Source organism: Thunnus thynnus, chromosome 13, assembly GCF_963924715.1.
Source record: "Thunnus thynnus chromosome 13, fThuThy2.1, whole genome shotgun sequence".
Taxonomy (NCBI): domain Eukaryota; kingdom Metazoa; phylum Chordata; class Actinopteri; order Scombriformes; family Scombridae; genus Thunnus; species Thunnus thynnus.
In genome coordinates this window covers 5,180,643-5,198,309 of record NC_089529.1, presented here as the reverse complement: position 1 = coordinate 5,198,309, position 17,667 = coordinate 5,180,643, and the positions used below count along the sequence as shown (strand labels likewise).

Genomic DNA, 17,667 nt, shown 5'->3' with positions numbered 1-17,667 from the left:
CTCTTAAACAGAGAGCGGAGAAATGTCTGGCTGCCGAGTCTCTTCTGAGTTTTTGCTCAACTACAGCCCCCCCCCCAAATTATCAAAATTGATGCAGAAGAACCAGAGATATCATCTTTTTTATTCCACATATTCTTCTTCTTTGTCAAAACCTGGCACCTACATCACCCAAAATGCAACTCAACCACTGCCAATTTGGTCACAGATTTGGGTTCGTTATGCTAGTAGCGGCTAATGTAGCCTTAAGCTGCTAGCCTCAAGCAAAGATAAGGAGCTCCCAGATTGTTTTCATTTTTCAACTTGTAGTCTTCAGACCCAACCAACGTTCAAGTGACATCACCTGAGGCAATTTATCAGACTTTGCAGCAGCTTTTGATTTTGATGTAGTGTCGTCATGATACCAAAATTATGACTTTGATATGATACCTGCATAAATATCTCGATACCGATACTGAAACGATACCACAGCAAAAACCTATAACATGAGGAAAAGTAATGGGATTATAGATGACAGATCATCAAACTTAAAATTAAAAAATTCATTTAAAACTTAAATTAAAATATTTTGACAATGTCAATACAAGGCAGTAGAGGATATGGAAAAAAAACATATATTTCAATTTGATGTATGTAGATTGTAAACTACTTATGAGAGAGCCTGTTCTCATTCATTGTCAGTCATTTGTGTTCAGTCTACTTTAGTGCATTACTGTAGTGTGCAGGCTAGTAATCCTGGGTTTGAGCGTCAACACCATGAAGTGCCAGACTTAAAGTTAATATCATTTATGTTTATTATTTTCATGAAACTGTAGTTTATGTGCTGTTTTCTTGTTTGTTTTTTCATACAAGTAGGTGTGTTTTTGATAATAAATTAGTAGATTTATAACATTAATTGGATTATTGTAAATAATTAGATCAGCTTTTACATGGTATGCAGTAATCTGATGTCCCCTATACTTGAGTTTGTTTGATTTCTTCAATAGTTAACTTTATATTTAGAACCAGATATCACTTATTAAAAAGCGTCATGACTCAATAACATCTCTGCGCTCTACTGAGTGCATTTTCTAGTGACAGCAATAATTATTGACAAAAACGTACATGCTATGATTACCATTACCAGTATGGCTTGAGTATAAATTCATTTATAACTGATGTTGTTGATCTTCATACTTGTGAACGCCTGATGTTTAGCAACTTGCGAGTTATGGTAAAGTTAACATTACCAGTGTGAACATTGTGTTTGCATATAGAGATGTTTGCCACATTGGTATGTTAGCTAAAAAGCTAAAGCCAAATTAAACAGGTATCATTGCCCTTAATTGCCTTGTCAAACTCCAATGGTGAAAAGCAGTTTGCTTGTCACAAAATAAATCACACTTGTTTGACTTCTATTCGTGGGCATGCAGATATATAATCTATCTGTCACTCTTTGAATCCTTTGAACAGGTCGGCATGTCTGTCCGTGAGATGCTTTGCCAAGTTGGAGGTGTCGGCTCCCTTGCTCTGTGTAGGTTTGAAACATCTTTTCCAGATGGGCTTTGTGGTGTCTGTGGGCTTGCCCTGACTGTCAACTATGGAAGCAAAATAATGCCATATTTCACTCCATGCGTCTGCTTTGTCAACAAGCTGGTCGGCAAGAGCACTTGTGCTTGCAGCCATGCCTCTCCTTCTGTCATCATGAAAGCTGTAGCTTACATATGAGAGTAAAAAAAAACACAAAAAACGGTTGGCACGCCCACTATGCCTGCAGGGAGTGGAAGCAGAACGCTGCACACACACACACACACACACACTGCTGCCCCGCTGTTGCACCGGCTCTTATTAAAACACTGTCATTCTTAAAGTACCGGTACTAATAATATGGGGTATAGTACCATTTTTTACAGCAAGGTATTGTTATACCTTTCTAGTACGAGTATACTGTTAAACACTACTTTGATATGTAGAGGAAATTAAAGAATAAACAATAATGACACTAAATAATGAGACTTTTTAACTCCACCTCCTTTTTCTTCATGACTCCACTTAACAATTGAGAGCAAAACAAAGTAGGTCAAAAACAACTAGATGAGGGCAACCGGTGCTTCCACAATGGCACAGACCATACAATAGTGAAAGCAGTGAAAAGAGGGAGGAGTAGAGAGCTCTACTTGGGTGAAAGCACCGCTGATTGGGTCAGTGGAGAGAGAGTGCATTGGGTGGAGGACGGAACCTAATGATAAGATTGTGATCCGTTTCTAACATTAGACCAAAAAACCAAAAAGTAAAGCCACAGGACACAGGGGGGGAAAAAAAAAAGAGTGTAGGATGAGAAGGCTCTGTGACAGGTGCGAGATGGGGGAGTAGTGAGCCACAGGAGAGGATCACACCGCTGGAACGATCTGTAGCAAGGATTTGTCTCTGTGGCTGTGAAAGCCCTGAGGGCATGTGGGGTTCCTGTAGAGTCGTGTAGTTTTCCTTTTCAATGGCTGAGGGCCATGCTAGAGAGGAAAGACACTGCCTGGGATAAAGAGAGCTCCCATCGCCCCCACTTTGTGTGTATGTGTGTGAGGCAACAGCAGAGAACTAGTGCACAATAGACCATCCATAAAACCTGTATTACATTTCACCTCTTGCATAACACACCTCAACACAGAGACTCCACCACAACATAACAGGTTAGTGTTGAACCACACACACTATAGCCAAATGAGGGACTTTTATAATCTAAAAATTAAACACTGATTTGTGTTTTTGATGTATTGTTGAGGCTTGTGTAAAAGCCACATACAGAAGATCAGACAAGTTCCTATTATCTACCCACCAAAATGCAGGAACAAAGCTCTTCTCTGAACATAGATCAAATGACTGCGCTAAACAAAACTTCCAAAAGCACTTTCATATGCTATCTTTGAAATAAAACTGTTATTTTCAAGGTTTGTGGGGAATATCTACACATACCACTTTGTCCTCTTGCTGGTTGTCGGAGGACAGCAGGCTCCATTCAATATCCAGTGGCCCAGAATCTTCAGGGCCCAGACTGAACTGGCAATCCAGCTTCACACTCTGACCGCTGGCCTTCTCTATGGAAGTCGGCCCTGTAGATGTAATCTCCAAACCAGAGGCCAAACCTATACAGAGAGACACAAAGAGGACAGGGAATTAATGTCAACAGTGCAACATCCATCATACTAAAAACAAGAAAAGTTCTATCTGAAAGAATCTTTGTGATTAGTAATTGAGTTTTTTTGCTTTAGGTGAATCATGAAGATGATTTTGAGCACTGTGCAAAATGACTGACCACACTTTCATGAAGGTTTTGGTGATTGAAAATTTTGTTGCTTGCATATAATTGTATCATTGTATGCATTACTTTTTAATGCAGAAAAAGTTGATGAAAATAGTTTGTAGTGCCTTATCTTACACAGAAAAAAAAAAAAAATCAGTCAGCTGTCAAATGCTATTTGTTCAGGGCATGTTTCACTCATAAAATAAATATGGCTACATCGTGTCTGGGAGGCAAAGTACCTCTTAAAATATGCATAATGTAAATCACACAGTGAAAAACAAACAAAAAAAAAGACTAATGGAGCAGAACATAGCTTAGCTGAAGGAATGGTGATAATAATAAATGGAAACTGTAGCCCATCACCAAACTGGAGCAGACTCTTAGGCATTTATTCTTAGAACGAATAAACATAATTTCCTGGTGACATCAACTGGGCTAAGATTCTCCATTCAATAAGAGATTTAAATCCCGGCAAGGAACACAGTCCATAGAGAATGGAGTTGTCACATGCTGCCTCAACACATTAAAATCCTTCTGACAGCCTGCCACCTTCCAGTCAGCGGGCGGGGGGGCGGGAGGGGGGACAGCTTTAAAAAAAATTATATAAATAAATTATAAAAATGTGAAATCACCACAATATGTCCCTGCTAAAGAACACTGTAAATGTTTCACAAACACTTATCAAGTCAAACAAATGACACCAAACATATGTAACTTAAATCTTTTGCAGATAAAAAACAAAAAACTTTTTCATTCCACCCTTGTGTGTGCATTAAACATAAAAAAACAGAGCATCTTTACTAAGCCACATCTGCATCCTATTTAGCTGCTTTTACACTAACTGACAGATTGAGCTGACTCTAACGTGTAAAGATAATTGCACCCTTGCTACTGTAAACACTTGTTAACAGGAAAAAACATCTTTTCTCTTTCTGGAAAGGTTTCCTTTTTGATTACAAGGTTTGCCATAAAAACACAAACAAATGAGCTTGCATGCATCCACACAAACAGAAAGGGATATAAACTAGTGTTCAGACTGCATTATGTATATTATAATGCAGTGCAGAGGGTTTGTACTGCAGCTATACACTTTAAACTCTATGAGCCACACAAGCTAGCATCCCCTTCTGTTTGCCAACCCACCTGACCGCTACCTCTGTTTTATTAATTTGACAGCATGGCAGCAGGCAGACATGAAGAGTGCACTCAGCAGAGCAGCACTCAATGCTATGTTGCTTGTACTGCTTCTCATTCAAAATCTATGTATCTATGTAGTGTGAACAAGGTTAAGGTGACTGCCAAGATATCAACTATGCAAATTAAACGGTGAAAATGAAAATACTCTTCTGAGAGCATAATATTTCCTTTTGTAGTGATTGTGATATTGAGTCAAAAACTGTGTGACCTAAGTATCTAGATATTGGCCTCCTCAGGTTGTGGAGGGTGTTAGCTACAGGCTGAGGTCACTGCTTCATCTCATGTCCATCGGCTCTGTTTCAGCCTCAGAACCTCACTTCCCTTCTGGGCCGTGCTAGACAACTGAATGAAAATACACCATAGAGGCTTTACACACAAATAGAGCATGACAGTCTCAGTCACACCCTCTGTTGTTGAAGCATAGAGCCTGTAAGCATTTGATATGGTTGCAAAGCACAAGTATAGTTTTATTCCCCCAGATGCTTGTGCTCCAGCTGGTCGTTTCAGCCCACAGATTTTGACAGACGCCCTTGATGGGAACGATCCATCGCCTTCAGCTGAGGCAAGAGAAACAGGGGGGCAATATAGAGAAAACTGAGATACGTGTCTATCACTGTCAAAACGGATACACAGCTTGGCATCTGCATGACGGAAAGCTGTGTCAATTCATCAAGCACTTAAAGAGGCCGGGGCATTCTTCAAAGTTGCTTAGAAAGGGGAGAGAACTGCAATGCGCGAGAAAAAAGAAAGTATTCAGCTGGAGCAGTTTATCAGAGTGACTGGTTTATCTGAAGGGTAATAAAGGACACTGTCTGATGCACCTGTTAAATCAATGACGGACCACTGAGGCCTTAGGCAGCATTTGTTTAAATTACAGTTCAGTCAGAGGCCTCTGCCATTCACAGCACACAAATGGGACGATCTGCCATTTCAGGATATCATGTTAGATTTGTTTGGTAAAAACCTTTCTGGCTGGTGGATCAAGCGGCAGAGGTGCCAGAGAAGAGGGAATACAGACACTGTGAGTGTAATGTAAGGTGGACTCCACATTCAATAAACACACAGGAATGTATAAACCTGTTTAATCCAGCTACAGCAAGCATTAAGTCCGGTAGAGGAACTGCGGTAAATGCAAATGAGTATAATTTAAGTATTTTCTTATAAATCAGAGTAAAACTGCGACTACAGCAAGGCAGAGGCAGGCGGTCAATGCTAAGAGTCAAAACATACAACCATTAACACAATATTTCAGTGATGTCAATGAGGTAAAAGTATGTGTGATCGTAATTCTTAGAAATAAAGGCATTTGTGAAAAAACATGTAATACTTTCAACGCTTCACGTACAAGCACCTAGATGGTCACTTTTTCCATTAAATGCAAATCACTATAATGGAGATACAAGTTCAGTTAAAAAAAAATTTTAAAAAATCACTTTACTCATTCTAATAAGAAGTCAGTTGAATGGGGGCTGGAAGACGGAAGAAGGGAAATGATAATGTGGTCAGGTAAGCCCAGTCAAATCAATAGCTGGCACTGACACTCCCAACAATTAGCAAAGAAATAATGAAGAGCTGGAAGTGAAAACGGACACGGACTGATCCACATGGAGCCATCAAGCAATTTTAATGTAATTAAAAAACAACAGACCCTGTCAAGACTAACCAGGAAATGCTAATTTAGGGCCCTTTCACACCTACTTCGCTTGGTCCGGACTTTCAGACTTCTCAGTTTGATCCGAACCAAATTTACAGGTGTGAAACTTGTTTTTGTTGTTCCTCCAATGAAAAGAGGTGGTCTTGGTCCAGATCAAACTGACCCATGAAAACATTTTTTGGATGGTTTGGACTTTCTGACCAATTACAGGAAGTTCCTGCAGGCTACCATCAGAACCAGAAAAGGAAAAATGAGCTGCGGTAGGACATGAGGAGAGGAGGAGAGCAAGTTTTAAATTGAAATATAGTCCAACAACATTATTAAAAAAACTCAAAAATCCTGACAGTTTCCAGGTATTTTCAGAGAGGATGAGTGAGAGGATATGAGAGGATGGGCAATGCCACCTGAAGATAAAGAAACTGTAGTATATATAGTATAATAATATGTTATAGTGGCAACGAAATTAATCTGTTCATTCATTGTTCTCCATTAATTCAAACGGCAATAGAAGGCTACCTGCTGGATTGACAACATACCAACATCAGGCGCACGCCCGTCTATAAACCAATCAATGTCAAGTATTGAGATATGCAGCTTACGTAGGTGATGACAACAGGGTGTAGGTAGGTCATGTAAAGTTCTTTAACACACTCACATAATTGCAATGTGAAACCAAAACTAATTGGATCAAATGTATACAATGTAACAAAAACATGAATCTTGGTTCAGACTTTGAGGTAAGATAAGAGGATTTACCACAAGCTGCTCATAGTGGCATAACACAAACTACCCTGTTGGTGTACTGCAAAAAAGAAGCTCATAGTGTTAATCAGTAACTATCAGCTATCAACAACCATACAGTGTGTGAACCTTGGAGCACGTGACTCAGAGAACAAATGATCTTACTGAGCTCAAAGTCTGCCACGGTGAGGAAGTGCTCCACATAATCACTGACTTCTCTAGGTGACCGTCAGTCTTTATTTAGAGTAATTGCACCGGGGCAAAAGTAAACTGGCCTTCTTCCTCGAAGGTAATACAATTGGCTGATAAGAGAAGCCATTATTACATTCCATGGAAAAAGAAACAACTATGATAAATAGGCTGCTGGTAAATTCAGTCATGCATGTACACAACACACACACACTATTAAACTATTTCCTTGAGCTCGGTGTTTGCTGTTGTAGTAAAAATATGTCTCCTCCTGTGTGTGTATGTGTGTCCGCGTGGTAGGTGAGCTGAGCAGTGGGGGAGGCACGCTGGCTAATTAAAAAGTCTGTCTTAATAACTATTCATGGCTGCCTGTGTCTCTATGAGCGTCTCAGTCCCTCCAGTCTCCACTACACTGTCTGACACAGCACATCCCAGCATGGTTACTGGGAGACCGGGAATGAGCAGGAGGAATTTAGGGTGTCAGCGTGCTCCACCCCATACCCCCACTGCCATTCGCTCACTCACCCACACACTCTACCCCCCCCTCCACCCACCCACTACCACCTCTCTGTCCCTCCCTGCCTGTCCTCCTCTTCTCTAACACACCCATGATTGTGGAGTGCCAGTCCCCTAGGCCTCCAATTCTCTCCGGTCGTGCTGATTGTAACCCCACCACCCGCCCCCTCCACCTTTGTCGGCATACAATGGGGAGCGAATCCTGTCTCCTGGCAACCAATCCCTCGGAGAAGGTTGCCATGGCGCTTAAGAGACGGTATGAGAGTGAGAGAAAGAAAGAGGTAGATAGGCAAAGAGGGAGGTAAAGAGAGAGAGGTTTAGTAGGTGGAGACAGGAGGCAGATTTATGGGAAGTTAGTGTTACTTCACCATTTAAAAAGCGTTTGTGGAAGTCATCAGTCTCTAGGTTAAAGTCGTCATGGTGAGCCATCTTTATAAACATGCCTGTGGTTTCATTAAAAAAAGGAACATCATAGTTTAGGTCCAAATTATTTTGCTAATTGAAATGATTCATTCATTAATCATTTAGACAATTGAAAGAAGATTAATGACTTGTTTAGTGACTTGTTCTTCATATCATTGTAAAGTAAACTGAATAGTACCTTTTTGACGTCACGTGAAGACCTCATTTCATGCATTGATAACTTGTGATGGGATTTTCTCATAATCTACTTTTTAAAGGACAATAATAAAACTAAAGAAACTGAAAGTTTTTGGCCGCAGCCAAGGAAGATTAGTTTCTTAGTGACATGTACATAGAGTAGATTTCTGAGCATGGACACAGTCTACGCAGAGGTGATTGGGTCAGGTCCTCTAGACAGACACGAGGTTAAGCTGCGTGGTGTAAGGAGTAGCTTCAAGCAGACAGCATAAACCCTGAAACCAGGAGTCAGTTTGACAAGCTAACCTCTCCTGACCCTTGTGCTAGCCAAGCTAAAGACCCTCAGAGCCTTGGCAGAGGGCACAGAGGATCATAAGCTTCTTTCTCCACCCTTTGACCTTAAACAGCATCATTGGGAGTCAAGTCTGAAAAGCCGAGTCTTACCATGGGGAGATAAAGGCGGCAGCTATTTCAGGCTCGCAAGGCAACAACAGACTACGTGAACGACGTGAGTGATGAGTTGGGATTTACTTCTGTTTACCTTCTTGAAGGTTTTTACGTATCCTTAATGCAGTTACACTTGCATTTGGTCTCAGTGGCAGTGACGGTTGCTTGTATTTTCGTCTAATGGTAACTATTTCAAACAGCTATGAACAAACAGAAATGACAAGTGAATGTGTGTGTGTGTGGCAGGAAAAAAATGATCTAAGAATGTGGATGATTGAGGGAGTATGAGTTCACATCTTTTTCTCATAATCAACACCGCAAGTGGAAATATTTTCAGTTTAGGGCTCCTTGAAAACACAAACGCGCGCGCACGCACACACACACACACACACACACTCAAACACACACACACACACACTGAGTAAACAACCTTAGAAATCAGGTATTCATTTCAACCAAGTGAGTAGAAAACGTCTCAGTCATGAGGACAAAACAAACAAAAAAAATAACAGCCTTTGAAGAGTGTGGAACATTTTCCTGAATAGGCAATGACAGTGGGAATGAACATTAGTGATTCATTATGGTAAAATTGCAGTCTAGGGGCTCTGGAATGAGCAAATTAAACAGCACAGACACTCTCCCCCATCACAAACAGTCAAGCCAATCCCCTGTGACCGTGCCGAAGAACATCAATTATCTCTGCTGCGGCGGAGGATAACTTCATAACTTGGTTGCTGCTCAGAAAGAAGGCTCTGAATGCTCGCCCCAGTGCCCCCGCTGGAACTATTGAATTCGAAGCAATGTGGGTGCCCTGAGAGTGAGCTTGGCTGTGGTTTATTTAGTGGTGCGGAGGGCTGGGGCTGTTGAACCATACTGATTGTGCTGTAATGCAGCCTGAAAGCTCCACTTGCCACACAGAGCTGCCATCAATTCTCAGTGAGTATGACCTAAAGGCTGTTTTGACATAATTGAACATTAAATGATGAAGGGGTGACGAATGACGGGCACTTTACTCGGCCGCCTGAGCATTTGACAGCTTTTAGATGGGCCTATGGGGGATGTGGTTAATGTCATTGCTGTGAATATCCACAGCAGCCAAGTGCTGCTTGTGTACATCGACAGTGACAATCATTTTGATTTAATTACTTCGTCCATGAAAGCCAGGGCTTACCAATAATCCTGGTATTTTTTATATAAAACAATTAGTGGCTCCCCTGCAGCTGCTACAATGGACAATCATTAAAAGGGCACAATTTTATCATATTTCATATACATTTATATTAAATTTGGAATTCAAACCATCAGGTTGGTAATACCGATGCCTCTGAACAACTGAGGGAATAAAGTAACTACAGGAAGGAAGAAGAGAGAGAGGAAACAGGCTAGGAAGGACAAATTCACACTGGCTCATTCCTTAATGGTCGGTTAATCAAAAAGGTTGTCTTCATCACAGGGACTCTCGAGTCATGGCCTTGGGATTTGTTCTTCTTATTTATAGAATGCATTACCATTTTACAAGGTGTAGGACAGTGGATTTAAGCAGCTGCTGCTTGTCTAACTTCTCTGTCACCATGAACTGTACTAAATCTAGACTCAATCCACTAAAAGAAACCCTACATCCATACATTCCTCTCTCTACCCCCCCCCCATCCCTGTGAGAGGAGTGAAAATTTATCTGAAGCACCCTGAAGAGTCAGATAAGAACATCCAGTGTCTCTGAGACCTGTGGAAACACACACACATAAACATTTATAAAAGGCCTGTGTCCTTCTGGATTTGTCGAAGCCCAGGGACATAGTGAACTGGTGACAACAGGGGGGGCTGGCTGTGCCGTAAAGCTGATAGGCAAGTCGCCAGTCTGTGGAGCAGCACAGATAGCCCGCTGATAACATCCTTGTGGGAAACAGCATCAAACGTGCCAATATGGTCACGTGAGGAGGAAATTAAAAAGGAAAAGAGGCAAAGGGAAGGTGCTGAATATGAGCTGTCTCATAGATGCACTGGTGTGCCTTGTTTGGAAAAATGTCTTGGGAGATGTAGTTGGGACACAGAGCAGATACAAACACTGCTGCAGTGTTTTCTTCAGTCAGAGTTTCCAGAGAAGCAATTACAAACTCATGTCCTCACAAAAAAAAAACAAAAAAATCCTGCAAGCAATTAGTGAAGACGTGAAAGCAGTTTGCATGACTGGACAAATGGTACAAAATAGCAGTGTACATCACAAACACACACATACATAGTGCTTATCATAGCTTATGGACCAGAACACTGGAGGGATGAGGCTTATGCAGTTAAATGAGGCTAGTTTCAGTCCAAGTTGCTACTTAATCCTCAAACAAGCCATTACAGGAGGAGGTGGGCTGGTGGACCAGGTAGTGGTTATAAATCAACCATCAGCCAGGCTTTAATGGGGAAAGTGTGTGTCAAAGTGAAACAGAGTGATGACACAGCAGTCAGGCATTTGTTGGCCAAACAGGGACATAAACACCTCTATTACATTTGCTATCAACACATATCTCACATCCAGAGAACCTCGCAGGCGCAATTCACGATTATTATTTCAAGTATCTTGTATCTGGACAAAATCCAGATGAATTTTAGACATGCTCATTTACACTTAGCTACATATCGTTTTGGTTCGTTGGGGATAGAGTTAGTGTTCCCACGCTAATCCAGTAATGCACATGAATTTGTTTGTTAACTGTCAAAAAAGCCAGAATAAGAATAACTTGTTCACTTAAGTTTAGTTGCAACAATAACTATCCATAAACTAACATCAACACATGGATAATAATGTACAAAAGAGCAAAAATCAAAGTTATATCGTCTTCATGAGCTCTCACTCTCACCGCTCCCTCACCCATACAGATCAATGCTCTCTCGTCCACACACATTATTCAGTGGTGGAACTGATCAGGGATCTGATAAACATTTCAACAGCTCGGAGCGCCTTCTGTACAATCGCATGTGTTGAAATCACTGAAGCTGCTTTTCTCCCCGTCTCAAGTGACAGAGAGAACAGCAGATTATTTCAGTGTGACTTCAGCTGCCATTATCACAGGGGACAGACCACATATTAGAGAGATGAATGCATTCACACCTTTTTAACATCTGGCTAGAACGCATCTCAACCCAGTTTCAAATCGGATTTCAGTCAGTCTTAAATGATTCTTGGATGCATTTACAATTAGCTTTTTAGAGACAGGATAGCTATCTAATCCGACACATTCAGTGTAAATGGCATGTATAACTGAACTGTTAGATTAGTACACATTAGACCTGCTTTCAGTCTAGCTGACCTGCCAGAATATCCTAGTTGACACTGCCCCCAAAAAGTTTTATTTGCATGAACGGATTTTATTTCATCCAATCACAACATGAGCACCAGGACACAGAAAGTGAAGCTTCGTGATGACCCTTTACATTTTCACAAGTTTCACAAGAAATATTTTTTTTATATCTTTGATGAAATAGAAAACGAAAGAAAGAGGACTGGGTAAGGGTGTTGAAAGAAACCATGTTTATTAAAGGTAGGTATCTGTGTTCTAAGCTTCAAGCAGGTTACTATGAGCCAAAACAATGAAAGCCACATGTCTCAGTGGGGTGTAGTCACGGGGCGTCTCTCTCCTGACACAGGAGTTTCTATGCACAGAGGGGGGAGGCAGCCATGCCGTTGCCTATCCAATCCCCCATCCCCCAAAACAAATAAAGTGTCTGATACAGACCAGGCCCCTGCCGGCGCCCCAGACCCAGCTTTTGTCCGGGCCCCAGGGCACAATGCCAACTGTGATCAGGAGGCAGCATTGCTGATCAAACACACAGACACAAGTGCACGAGTGCAGCTACTTCATTCAGACTGTTGATGGACTCTCAGAGTGGCTTTAACTATGGGATAGGAGGAATTGGAGAGTTGATGCAGATAAAATGGCTTTTAGTGAACACACAAACTCGCATTCAAAATGCAGAAGACAAGCAAACTGTGGGAGTACACAGAAGCGAACCGAGGTTTCTCACGATTGTGCTCAATTATGACACAGAGGTGAACACACAAGTAGTCAGCTTAAAGCAACAGAGCGTAAATATCATACTGGAACATTCCCCTTGAAACACAGGGCTCAATTAGGGATTAAAAGTCCTTTCTTGAGATCTTAACAAGCCTAACAAGATTTTCAATGTCATTAGTGATGGAATTTTATGAAAGAGTAAGACTCTACAGATTGGGGGAAACAATTTCATATTTATGGAATTTCCAGAGCTCAGCAATTTCATCTGCTTAGTCTGCTTGGTGGGCTAGAGGAGGTGGGCTCACTACCAACACCTCAATAAATGGGGGCTGTGAGAATGAACAGAGCAAGTTTAGTCAGATTTGCTTTTCTCAGCGATAACAAACTACTTCCTCATACCATCTGAACCGAATCACTGACACTAACAACCCTGACATGTTGGCTTGTCATCTCAGGATTTGTTTTCACTTAACTTTTAAAAGAATTGCTGAGGAGTTAAATCCAGTCACATATACACACAATGTATGTTAAGTAAACATCTATGGAGTGATAAAGACTTATGGCTCGTTGCCAAACCACTAAAAGGATTAAGATGTGGGGCCAGGCTGCAGACAGTTCAGACACAAGTACAAAAAATATATCAAGAATTCAAACAGAAATGCCTCCCAATGAATTCCTGGGTTCCTCCCTTTTTCCTTCAGATGGAGTGCAGCACATTTTAAAATGTAAAAGTCTGAACACTATTGGAAGTTGACATCAAACTGGTTAAAATCTACATAACTCAGAAAAATGAAAAACAATGAGGAAGTGTTTTATTTCAGCTAAGATGCATTTCCCCTAAATCTGACGTCACTTGTTGGTTAAAAATTACTATGAAGTGATTCAGTTGCCTCGGTTACGGTTGATTTTCTCGTGTTTTGTGTAGGATGCCAACTCTTGCAGATTAAGAGATTACCTATGTCTATGCTGGATGCATATTTACACAGTAACCTATTTTCCATGTGGTGCAGGAGCATGTACGCCTGTCAGCTGGATTGGCTGGGAGGCGGTCAATGAGTCTGTCTTGCTCACGCCGTTTCCTCTAGGTTCTGGTCTAAAATTAGGTCCTCTGCCCGTAGGACACTGCATGATGGTGATATTCTGGACATGGGTAGAAAATACACACTCCTATACAGTATGTGTTTTATGCCCTGAATGTCCTGTCAAAGGCTACAACACCAACACAGTGCATTTCATTGAAAATATATCTGACCGATGCTGAAAGCTCCCTGAGGACGTATTGACAAAAGTACTTTGTAATAACTGCTAAAACATCAATTCCTTTTCAAATGCATTTATGGCATCCCTTCTCTCTAAACCCTCTCATCCTGTCCAAAGCACTCCTGACCAGCCAGAATGAGGTCTTTGTGAAAGTGTAACAACACAGACAGTCCCTTCCTGTCCTCTGTGTGGGGGAGACACCACAGCAGGACATCAAGATAAGACTGCTGTTAAAAGATAACAAGATAGATAATCCTTTTTCTTTCCTGTCTTTTTTTTTTTTGTCTCTCTGCACACGCGGTGAAAACAGCCCTGATGTTTCAAGGCTGGAGTCTCTTCCTCACTGAGAGGTTCTTGGAGGCAGGTGTAGCCGACGCACCTGAGTGTTGAGCCCCGTAGGAAGCCACGGGCAAAGACTGTCAGTTTTTGTTACGGCTTAACCGAGACCGCTGGGTTTATTTGTGCCTCCAGCTCGCACTCTCAGCTCAGACATGAGGAGGAAGCTCAAAACGACCACTCTAGTCTACATACAACATTAAATGACAAGAAGCGATTGGGGATGTTAAAAATAACTCCGCTGCACTAGTTTCACCATCCCGCACAAAGAGGCAATCCTATCGTTTTGACCATGACATAGTATGACGGTATTTATTCTCCGTGTTGTGTTCTTTAACTGTGCATGAGATGAGGCTTGTCAGACACATAAAGAAGAGCAGAGAGTCTGGACAGCAGAGATAAATGCAGTAAGCCCATTAAAGATGCACAGCTCTGATTCTAGGGGGATTCTAGGGGCTGCGTTGTGCGCCGCAGAGAGTGAACACTTTATTTTGACCCTGATAGTCTTTCATAGGCTAATTAGATACATCAACTACCAAAGCATCTGTAAAAAAGAATCTTGGAGAGCAAGCAGGATACAAAACTCCTTTAGAAAACATTCAGCACAGCATACATCGTCATATATATATAAATGTGTTACTCCCACATTAAATCGGACTCCAGAGCATGAAATTGCCTCTGAATCAAAGAGCAGCAGCTGTGCTATTCTGTAATACACATCAGAGTAAAGCTGATACTAGGGATGCAATAAAGAAGCCCGACCACTCCAGTTAAAAGCACAACACAACATCTTTCATCATCAATTTCAGTTTCTACTGAAGACAGCTACAAGAAAACAAATAAACATGAGCTTCTTGTTAACAAAGGTTGTATTACAATGTTTGTGGTAGAGTGTAATACTCTCCACTTAGTGAGTCTTAAGTACGAGCGCGCAAGTCAATAAGTTATTTAATACCGCTGCTTTGTGAACGTTCAGAGTCACCATATTCCTTGGAAAGGGAACTGAAAATGCTATCTTTCAGGACGAACAAGAAAATCCAGTTTGTTGTTCATAGGAACATTAAATCAGTCAAGGTAAAAATGTTCCTCTAATTAATGGCTGAGAGGGGAAATTCCTATGATTAATACTGCCTGACTGTTGCACATTCACACACCATGAGTCAAACTGACTGTACCATCCTAATATCTTGTTAATTTAACATATCTGGCAAGAAGTGGAGAAAAAAAAAAAGAAAGTGGCACGTACTAACATCCTGACATCTTACAGAAGATCCTGCAAGGTCGTCTGGCTGCTGAGCGTTTAGTGGATGTAGTAAAGTGCTTTTGCCTGAAACCTGCCATACAAGCCAACTCCCCGATGGCTCTAATGACATCTAAAAAGGTCTGACCCCCGAGTAGTCTAGACAGACAAACGCTGCTTATATGGCATCCTGGATCAGACTGACGGGCACGTAATCTTGGTGAAAGTGACTGAAGCGCAGCACAATGGTGACATGAAAATATAAACAGATTTTATGTTAAAAAAACGCTGATAGAGAAAACATCGCAAAACACCGGGCTGGCGAAGACAACCTGACAGTCAATGTGTTGTGGTGATGTTTAGGTGTTGTCGTCACTACAGCTCAAGATTTCCTGTCCATCCTGATTAATGCATCTTTACTGGGTCTTGCATTAATATCTGTCCACTGTCTGGTCTCAGGGACTTTTCATGTCCAAACTAATTTTACATATCTTTCTAACGGGGTCTTTAAAGCTCTTGGGATGTTATAATACTACTCAACACATGTTAATGGCTGATTAATTAAGGTTAGAGATAAAGAGAGTCATTAGTAGATAAAACGCTGGGTGACATTGTAGGCAGGCGTGTGCTCTTTTTACATATTTACAGGTCATTAAGCTAAAACTCTAGCTGTAGAGCTGTGTTACAGTGCTCGCTGTCGCTGATAAATCATCTCATTACTCTCATCAGATACATGTCCTGTCTCAGAGGGATGGATTAAATGCAGAGTTGATGCTCCCCTACACCTCGTGAAAGGAGTTGGGTGCTGTGAGTGTCTTACGATGGGGTAGGGGTTTACTCTTCCAATTATCGGCCGCTCAGAGAAAGCCAGCCAGCCAGCCAGCCTCAGCTCTGTGTGCTCCCATGAATTATACATGGGATCCATTAAGACACTTAACAACTGGTTCCTCGGGAACTTACCAGCAACAACTGCAGCCCGGTGGACCCTTTGTGCCTACTTATTAAAACGGCAGCACTTGTGATTAAGCTCGTGCAGTAATGTGCATTCTGACCATCATAAACCAGCCAGTCACACAGAGCTATTTTCAGTTCAATCTCATCTCTCTGGAGGGCGACTGGGCCAGATGCCGATTTCCTCACATGGCGGCGAGATGCACTACAGTAATTAAATGTCTGTTGTGGCTTGCTGACCTTGCTGTGGTTCATGTGCTAAGCCTTTTCCATACCCATCTCTAGCAGATGTCCCGGTCATCATACCTATAGATCCAACAGCGACCCAGGAGTATTAACTCCACGGGCAAGAGGACAAGGAAAAGACCATTTTAATGAATGTTAATGGAAAAGAGGAGAGGTGGCAGACAGCCACACTCGTTTTAGACACCTGGTTGTAAAACCGTAGTTGGGAAATGGGAATCATCTGAATGTAGTGAAGACCTGTTCAAATTCTTACTACAATGTACCATCCCTGGACTTCTCCCAACCTTGCCTTAAAATAGCTGCCTTTTGGTTTGTCTGACTAGTCTCAAAATAAGAACACTGCATTATCCTTTCTTATGAACTCAATATCATTTAAGTATGTGAATTCAAAGAAATACTCTCATTCAAAAGTTTACCATTTTTACATATTCGAGATACCCAAATATCGTAGGGTTACATTTTCCTAAGAAACTAATATACAGGATTTATTTAGATATATATATATTCTCTATAACTGCAATGAGCATGTTCCCTCATGGGGAGAGGTTTCATGTAATCTAATCTCATGTAATGCTCTTTCATATAAAGTGTTTCCTTGCATTCACATGACCAAAAGCAGATTAGTGACACTTTAGAAAAATGCTCCAGCTTGCACATACACTAGCTTCTCCTTTCTTCAAATCTTCCTACACCTGCAAACACACCGAGAGCATTTTATATCATCCAACGCTGAAATCACCTATAAAAATACACACATGTTGTAACATATATACAGTTGCACAGCCTGTCTGGGTTCACATTATAACCTACATTTAATATTTGACCTCTTTCCAGGCTCCACGTTGTGAGGATTTGCATTGCAGCCTTTTGGCTTCATTTATCAGGAGCTTGATTATGAGGCGACAAATGTTACAGGAAATGGGATTTTCTGGGTCTAATTCTGTGTCGCTTTGTATCAATACTCCTTTAAACGCTCTTAACGAGATTCACTACACAACTGCTTTAATATAATTCT

General features: G+C 41.3%; 1 protein-coding gene across 1 annotated transcript in view; it reads right to left on the bottom strand.

Annotated features, from left to right (window-relative positions):
• cxadr (CXADR Ig-like cell adhesion molecule) overlaps positions 1–17,667 on the bottom strand; it is a 37,349-nt gene that overhangs the window by 12,616 nt on the left and 7,066 nt on the right. The window contains exon 2 of the mRNA XM_067607416.1: positions 2,944–3,113. Coding sequence (XP_067463517.1) covers positions 2,944–3,113 — 170 coding nt within the window. The remainder of the gene's footprint in view (positions 1–2,943; positions 3,114–17,667) is intronic.